At 35.5% G+C, this 9,492-nt stretch overlaps 1 protein-coding gene across 1 annotated transcript; it reads left to right on the top strand.

Moving 5' to 3' along the window:
• Positions 1-1,612: 1,612 nt before the first annotated feature.
• Positions 1,613-9,276, top strand: LOC139871838 (trans-Golgi network-localized SYP41-interacting protein 1). The gene is given in 10 exon segments (XM_071859584.1): positions 1,613-1,660; positions 1,797-1,915; positions 2,280-2,543; positions 2,745-5,405; positions 5,874-6,125; positions 6,504-6,723; positions 6,891-7,459; positions 8,130-8,277; positions 8,648-8,729; positions 9,128-9,276. Coding segments are annotated over 9 exon segments (4,416 nt in total). The 5' UTR covers positions 1,613-1,660; positions 1,797-1,798; the 3' UTR covers positions 9,231-9,276.
• The last annotated feature ends 216 nt before the right edge of the window (positions 9,277-9,492 follow it).

Genomic DNA, 9,492 nt, shown 5'->3' with positions numbered 1-9,492 from the left:
ATTGGACACCAAGCCCTTGAATATCATGACCTGTTAAAATGATTGAACGCCATATGCTTGGCTTTAAGGCACGAATTTCTTCGTACCTTAAATCCAAACCACCACACGAACCATAAATGCATTTAACGATTTTAGCTCATAAGGATTCAGATTCGGTTTTGAACCTCCACCACCATTTCCCTAATAAGACCAAATTTTTGTATTTTAAAAAACCAATATTTAAACCCCCATATTCATATGAAGATAGAACATTAGCCCATTTGACCCAAGATAATTTAGAACCCGAATCGGACCCGCCCCAAAAAAAATACGCCTCACACTCTCAAGTAACTTTAACACACACGGCAGGGCATGGAAAAGTGAAAAATAATACAATGGCAAACTCGAGAGGATCGATTTAATTAGGAGTAGTCGTCCACCAAATGACAACGTTCACATTTTCCAACTTGACAACCGAGCTTTTATTTTATCAATAATCGAATTCCAACTATTTATTTTGCCTATGTTCGCACCAATCGAAAGGCCTAGATATGTGAAGGGAAAAGTGCCAACTTGACAATTTAAACGATGGGCCATGTTTTGCACATTAACATCACTAACACCAATCCCGTAAAGAAAGTTCTTGTGAAAATTAACTTTTAACCCCGACACCAATTCGAAACATTTTAAGAGATTTTGAAGGCTACACGCATTTGCACGATTCCAAGCACCAAGAAAGATGGTGTCATCGGCGTATTGAAGATGGGATACAACAACATTATCTTTACCAACTTTAACACCATCAAAAAGTCCCCTTTCGGTAGCCGATTTCGTTAGTATGTTCAAACCTTCCGCCGCAAGAATGAAGAGAAAAGGCGACAACGGATCCCCTTGTCGAATACAACGCCCTAAGGAAAACTCTTTTGTAGGTGATCCGTTTATAAGAACCGAAATTGAGGCGGAATTTAGACACGAAAAAATCCACTTTCTCCACTTATCAACAAAACCCATACACCTCATTACGTCCATTAAAATATTCCAATTGATGGAATCGAACGCCTTTTCAAAATCAAATTTAAAGAGGAGACCTTGTTGCTTGGTTGCTTTTAAATATTTAATCGTTTCATTTACAATCAACGTCCCATCTAGAATAAGTCTTCCTTTTATAAACGCACTTTGTTCGGATCCTACAAGTGTCTGAATATATCATATCCTGTAAGTGACAAATATTATTTTATTAAATTTTTATTATAATCCTTTCTTGCATCAAATTGAAATCACATTAGTATTTTTTTAGAACGGACATTTTATTTATTGAGAAATTTTGACTTTTATCTTTTTTTTTTCCAAAATAAATGACAAATGTCAAAACTATAATTAGTGGGATTGGTTGGTTACTTTGGTGAAAAATCATTTTCCTTAAGCTAGTGGAGTTATCCGTAATTACATACCGAACTGTAACTATAATAATGTGTTACGCGCACTGCAAACAATAACAATAAAACGTTAAAAACCAAATTTGATTCCAGATCATGAAACCCCCAAATTCAACACCTCTTCGATAACATCATCATCATCATCATCATCATCATCATCATCATCATCATCATAAAATATATATATCGTCTTCAATTTCAAATTCAATTCAACTACAATCACATTTTATTCTTAAAAATCTAAGGTGACTTATTAACCTATTTGTCTCCTTAGTTATTATTAATTCGTTGAATAAGTGAACTTTTTTTTAATCGATTAAGATTAGATTTGGATTTAATGCGATGTTATAGATCTAGTCGGTTTATATATGTGATGTACAGATATGGAAGATGATAATGAATCAGAGCAGGCTACAGGGAGCCCATCTTCTGGTGAGAATGAATTTGTTCATATTGAGTCACTTGATTCTGCTCAAATGGATTCTGCTTCCATTGATCAGGTAACCAGTTTAGTATTTATTGTATGCTTACTTACATATTGCTTTCAATTATCAATTAAACTGTATTAGTTAGTTATTTTAGGTTTAATACTGTTGTATTCTAGTTTGATATAGCTCAAATTTAGGGTAAAGAATAGGCGTACTATATGGTGTACTATATGGCTAACATATACTACGTAAATGTTTACATGTGATTAAAACCTTATCAATGTGATTAGAGTCAATTTGGACGATATACCTTTTTTAATGTAAGAGCTCAGATTGGCGCGGTTCTCAATTTTTTAGCTCACTATTAGTATTAGTAGTTGAATTTGTTTATTTATTTTATGTGTGTTGATACTAAAAAATAGTATGCAATCTTCAGGTTGAGCGTCTAGAACAGGATGATGGGGTAGTAGTAACAGGAGTAGATATCGTACAGAGCGATCTACCTGATGTAAAGACTCATGATGATGCGGGACCCGATGAGTTTGTGGATTGTCCTGATAACTTGGCTTCTGGTGAAGGGAGATCCCCTGGTACTGGAACTAGGGCCCGCCAACAGCCGTTTGGAGTTGATACTGAAGATATTCAATTTAAGACGCCTCAATTTGATAAAGGAAAAGAAATCATACCACATGATGATGAGGTTGGATATCACCTTTTTTGTAATATTCTTATGTTGCAAGGGTGCTATCTATTACTGTTAGACATAATATTAGGGTTAAGCCCGGTCATATAATGGGCTTTAGGGTTTAGGTAACTAAAGTCTATATGTATATGTGATGTAATACATTGTTCTATACACAATAATACAATACAATTATCTTGAATTAAGCTTCTTTTGCAGGAAGAAAGAAAGGCAGTGGTGAAAGAAGTTAGTAATCTTCATCATCAACTCAAGGCTCTAAGCTATCAAGACTTAACAAGTGATGGTGTGCTTTCTAGTGATCAGCATGAGTCGGAAACAAAGGAGGGTGGTGAAAAGTCCATTTTACCCTTGCATGAGATGGTAATTGAGTGCTCTAAGTTTATTGAGCTTTCTCTGAACAAGCAATCACAGGCTGAGGCCACAATTAGGGAACTTTATGCCAGTTTACATATGAAGGATAAAGAGATTGAGGATCTTACGGTGAAGGTCAACGAGCAGTCAATATCACATGACGAAGTAAAGATTGGATATGATGAAATGTCGTCTGTTAAGGACATTGCAGATAGGATTTTATCTTCTCTTGCAATTACATTTGGTGAGGTAGAATTGGCGGATAGATCGGTTAATGGGAAGTTATCTTATCTTGAAAACAGTACCGCCTTTTTGCTCGAGAAGTACAAGTACTTTTTATCTGAAGTTGAAATGCTCGGCCATTGTTTGACCGAGGTCAATTCGTCTTTCGATATGCAAAATGGGTTGGAGATGGTTTTTCCTTCTGTACGAGACGAGTTAGTTGGGCTGAAAAGGAAAGAAATTGAGTTTAATGAAAAAACTAACCAATTAGAACATCAGCTAGATAAAAACAGGGAAACAATCGAGCTGATGAATTCAGAAATCGAGAAACTTAAAGCGGAAGCTGAACAGGAAAAAACGAGGTTTAATAATACTAAAGAAAAACTTAGTATGGCTGTTACAAAAGGAAAGGCACTCGTTCAGCAACGTGACTCACTGAAGCAATTGGTTACTGAGAAAACGAGTGAACTTGAAAGATGTTTGATTGAATTACAAGCAAAGTCAACTGCTTTAGAGGCTGCTGAGTCAAGGAACAGTGAGTTGACTCAGCTTCAAGTTTTTGCTAACTCACTACAAGAAGCTCTTCAGCAAAGGGACATGGTCATTGAAAAATGCATAGAAACTATAACTCTAGGGTTACCAGAAACAACAGAGTTTCCTAACTTTGAATCTCGAGTTAGTTGGCTTGTGGAATCGTATAATCTTGCAAAAGAGCAATTTGTTAAGCTACAAGATGATAATAATGCAATAAATGAGGCCACACGTGTTGAAATTGATCGTTTAACTGCAGCGTTGTTAGAGGTAACACAGGAGAAAGATCATTATAAAAAGGAGTTGGAAGAACTTACTTGTAAGTATGAACGAATTCAGGAGGTTTGTACCGAATCTTTACCTATAGACAAAGAAAAACTTGAAAAGATTCAAACTTTGATGTATGTATGTGGTTTGGAATCGAAGCTTTATGAGCAAATTCTTGATTTGGAGGTGGATAATCGATCAAGGGCTTCTGAAGAACTTCGTGTACTTAAAGATGAACGGGATTCTTTGCAGATAAATCTTCAACGATTTGAGGAGAAAGCTTCTTTATTGAGGGAGAAATTGTCTATGGCAGTTAAGAAAGGAAAGGGTCTTGTTCAAGAACGTGAGAATATGAAACAACAAATGGCAGAAAAGAATGCTCAGATTGAAGCATTAATGGTTGATTTTCAGAAACAAGAATCGTTATTGAGTGACTGCAGGGAACAAATTCCAAAGTTGGAATCTGAAAGGGATCAAATTGGTCAGTTTTTAGCTCAGAGCAACAGCATATTACAGGAAGTAGTTGAGACCATTGATAGTGTTAATATTAATTTTTCAGTAGATTTGAATGATCCAATTGAGAAGGTGAAGTTTTTCACAACGTATATAAATGAATGTCAAGTTGCAAAGGCTCAGGTAGAGCAAGAGCTGATAGATGTAAAAGATGAAGCCGGTCAACTCGCCAGTAAGTTGACCGAAGCTTTAAGCTCCATGAAATCTCTTGAAGATGCATTATCAGTTTCCGAGAAACGTTTTTCTGAATTATCTGAAGAAAAGATAAAGTTAGAAGTTTCAAAAACTCACGCAGAACAAGAATTGGAAATAATAAGAGAGGAGATGGATACGTTAAATAACAAATTGGTTGAAACCCTGAAAATGTTGAAATTATTGGAAGATAAACTCTCGGGTTCAGAGGAACGTGTTAGCCAATTAGAGAGCGCCAAGTGTCACGTTGAAGATGCGTTGTCGCTTGCAGAAAAGAACATATCTGTGATCACGGGTGAAAAAGAAGAGGTTCAAATGGAGATAGAGAAATATAAGCAGGAGGTTTCTGTTCATGTTAGTAATTTAGATGAAGCTAAAAAGACGATAATGTCCCTTGAGGACGCAATGACACAGTTGAAGACAAATGTTTCTCAGTTTTCACAGGAAAATGAGAAGGCTGTAGATATTCGAAATGTATTAGAGAGTGAGATAAAGAAGCTGAAAGAAGAAGCTGAGCTGAAGATTTCAACGCTCAAGATCGAGTTGAGTACATGTAGGCAAGAGTTGGCAGCCAAGAATGATAAAGGGGCACCAGATCTCTCAGGTTTTATTGGTAACCTTGCAGTGTTTATAAAAGACGAATCTTTGTTGTCCTTTTTTAAGCAAAGTTTCAACAAAAAAATTGAAAGTTTAAAAGAACTAAATGGCATTGTGAAAGATATGAGGGACAATCTTGATTCCGAACAGCTGCACGATCTTCCTACTATTGAGGTAACGTGATCAGTTAATCGTTTCTTCTGTCTATATTAGAATGTTGTAACTAGAGTCTAGGGGTGGCAAATTCGACCCATGTACATATAAATGAGTTGAAGTGGGTTATGTTTTATCTCTAATGGATCAAATGTAAAGGTAACTACATAGGATTCTTCTTGAACTGGTCAACCAAAGTGTATTTAGATGCACAAAAACCTTCTAAATTGCTTTATCGAAAAGTTCATTAAATTCCATGATAATAAAGTTTTTAAATGTCTTTTGGTAACAAGGTGTACAAAGTTTATATATCACTTATCATGACTAGCAGAACACAATTGTACTAACTCTCAGAAAGAGTTCCAAATTTGTAGGTATCTATCATTCATACACGTTTTCTTTTTATTCATATTTATAGTTATTTTCTTGGGGTTTCATTACTTATAAAGCAACAAATAATCTTAGATTCGTATGATTAAACTTAATATTTATGATTTACAGGAAACTGTTAATGATGCGTGGAACCCTGGGTTGATTGATGTTGAGTTTGATGCAGAAGATACCGTCGGTATCGATTCATATGCTGCTAAAACTTTGCATAGCTTGACTGCTAAAAACCAAATCCTTTCTGATCAATTTGTCAGTTTTTCGACACATGTTGATGACATGATTGCGTGTTTGTTGAAAAACCTGGAAGCAATAAGGAATACTATGCCATCTATGGTTCAACAAACAAAAACCTTGCAGCAATATGTGAATAACATGCAGATGGACAAACAAATACTCGATAATAGGGTGGTAACTTTGGAACATGACATCAGAGTTCTAGTATCTGCATGTGCTGATGTCACCCAAGATTTGAGATTTCTTTTTGATAATAATATTCTTCAAACCGACCCCACCATTGAACTGGAGAAATCAAATCCTATAGTAGTTGATGAAGTGACCGAAGCAGATGTTAAGTATGCTGCTAATGAGCTGCATTTTGCTTCTAGAAATGTTCGGAGTTTGATCGAAAAACATGTTAGTGAGAAAGAGAACATGTCCACCACAATCGAACGGTTACAAACTGAATTAGAGAAAGCGAGTTCAACGTATAACAAATCCAAAGAAGTTATTGAAGATTTACAGGGTGAATTAGATAAAACAAGGTCAATGTATGAAAAAGTTGAAGAGCAAAATGACGCGTTCCAAAGAAAAGTTTTTGAATTGGAGACTGAATTAGAAGCTTCCGGAAATACGTGTAATGAAATGAGCTCCCAGTTAGAAGAATATCGGGCAAAAGAGGATGAGTTGAATGAGATCAAACAGCAATTATCTGCTCAAAGTATTTCATCTGTTAAGGATCATGGTAAACTTTTAATTCTGTTGATGATCATACGGGTAGCAAAATGGACAGGTCGGGTGGGTTAGGTAATGGGTTAAATGGGTAAAAATCGCTACCTGTAAATTTACGATTAGCAGCATCACATTACTTCTGATACAGTTTCTTTATTTTAATTTTTTCAGGGGAAGAAGCTGCAAATGCCCTTTTATCAAATTCACAAATAGAAGCTCTGTTTGATAAGATAAACGGGATTACAATCCCGTTCCCAAACCTTGTAGGAGGTGATATACAGCCCGAAAATTCTGACCCAGTTAAGAAACTCTTTTATATAGTTGATAACGTAAATGAACTGCTAGACCAGTTGATTTTGGTTACTAACGCCGAAGAAGACCTTCGGTCAACCATTTCAAAACAATCAAAAGAAGTTGACCGTTTGAAGGGGGAATATAAAGATGGGTTGCAGAATATTATTCAAAAGTTGGGAGGTGATGAATTTGTTGGAGTCAAGAAACCTGCTGACGTGGCGGGCCTGCTCCCAGTACTCGAGAGGCTTGTTCAGGACATCGTCATGGATCATGAAAAATCAAGATTTAAATTAGTGGAGACCCAGAAAATTGCAGATGAATTATCGAGCAAGGTTAAGTTACTTGAGGAATATAATCAAAATAGGACAGGTGGGCCCGACATAATACAGGAACGAGGTGTCTTTGAAGCACCTTCTTTGCCTGTTGGGTCAGAAATATCAGAAATTGATGATCAGGTATGTGTTCGCATTGCATCTTTGTTTTCTTGTGACTGATTTCCATATTTTTTTGTTATCATGTTCATCTAATTCAATGTGGGATTATAAGTAGTAGCAATTTCATCTCAATTACCTATGAATGGGCTTGTTTGAGTACTCTGTTATTTCTAAAGGGTCAAACAGGTAAACAGAAAACTAAGCTGAATAGGAAATGGGTCGAATGGGTCAATATGTCGAAAGTCACCTAAAGTATGCCCAAGTCTTATAACCTCTGTCTTTTTAAGCTGAAGGTTTTCTGGTGAAGATTCTTATCTAAAAGCTACTTTAAGAATCATTTTTCCAAGGGATTCTTAACTTTAAATCATATTTTAAATGATATAAGTTTTGTAATCAAATTTGACACACTGGTTATCGATTAAAATAATTGGAATTTTGCTGACTTTTTCATTGATCCTTTCTGATACCCAACCCGCTCGACCCAACCCAACCATTTTTTCGCTACTAGGTACTATTACTACTACTAAAATTAATTAATCACATTATATGCAATAACTAAAACTAGCTTAACGTTTTCCCATATGATCACTTGAAAGTAACTGCGGGAAGGGAAATATCGTAACACTGATTAACGCCTATATGTTTAGAGTTTTTACTCATAAAGTTTGTATTTTTAATGCGTTTTTTACAGGTTCCAGTTGGAAAAATGGGGTTGCCTTTAGTGCCATCTGCTGCCCAAATGAGATCTTTACGAAAGGGATCAAATGACCAGCTTGCAATTACCATTGACTCAGAGTCTGACCGTTTGCTTGATAAATCTAAAACTGTTGAAGATAAAGGTTTGGTTCTAATATATCTTTCTACTATTCATTATGTGTTCAGCTAAAAAGAATAAAACTTTTTGTGATTGCCAGAATTATTAGATTTTTTGTTTTTTTCTGGAAGCTTCTAAACAAAATGCTCGTTGTAGGCTTGTTGTAGCTTTCAAGAAAGGGTTCAAGCGCTTTGTAAAGAAAATTACGATTTTTTTATAATAATATTATAAAAATTTCTTTTCAGCTTTCTAATTGGTCATTTTACGCCAATTTGCATTTTACAACTAGAGCTACAAGTGCTCCGCAAAACCGTTTTTGATAAATAACACAAGCTCCGGCTACAATCTAAAGCTCCTACTTTTGGGAGAAGTGTATTAAATTTGTATGATCACAGGTCATATATTCAAGTCACTTCACACTTCGGGTTTGGTCCCAGTCCAAGGGAAGATGATTGCAGATCGACTCGACGGAATCTGGTAAATCTTTAGATTAGATCTTTTATTGTGTTAGTATAATATTTCTTTATAGTTTATATTAGTATATGATTATATTATGATTATTGAAGGACCAATTAATCAGTTCTATACCAACTGGTTATCTGAGGGTAAAATATAATGATTTTTTACTACTTTCATCTGAAGAGACTTTTAAACCGTTTTCACAACTCAAAAGGCGTCTCATCTTTCACAAAATTTCAATTTTTGGGTGAGTTTTTATGTTGATTCCTTAGAAAATCATTATTTGCCAAACAATCAAACATAGAAATTTGAGTGACCTTCACCCTTTGAACCCCTTCCTTTGTGAGCTATTTTTTAAATGACTTGTATTAATGGGTCAAGATTGTCACCTCTAGTTTCTAATGTCTCTTTTACAGGGTATCTGGTGGTCAAGCTTTGATGCGTCGACCAAGGGCACGACTAGGCCTTATAGCTTATTGGCTTGTGTTGCACCTATGGCTTCTTGGCACTATTTTGTGACCATAACTAGGTGTACCATATATAACTAGGCTCTCTTGCTTCACTTTGTGCTTTTTTTTTTTTTTTTTTTTTTTTTTTTTGGGGGGGGGGGTTGGGGGGGGGGGGGGGTTCTTTTATAATTAATTTATTGAAATTACGTAAATGTACAAATTTATGCTATTGTGTTTTTTTTTATTCTCTGCAATCAGATTTTAGGGGATGCAGAGAATCCATAACATGAAGTCTATCTTTACATAGAATGTTTCATAATGATAAATCATTG

This window comes from Rutidosis leptorrhynchoides, chromosome 10 (genome assembly GCF_046630445.1).
Source record: "Rutidosis leptorrhynchoides isolate AG116_Rl617_1_P2 chromosome 10, CSIRO_AGI_Rlap_v1, whole genome shotgun sequence".
Classification (NCBI taxonomy): Eukaryota; Viridiplantae; Streptophyta; class Magnoliopsida; order Asterales; family Asteraceae; genus Rutidosis; species Rutidosis leptorrhynchoides.
Note: the sequence above shows the minus strand (reverse complement) of the source record. Positions and strands in the feature narration are given on the sequence as shown.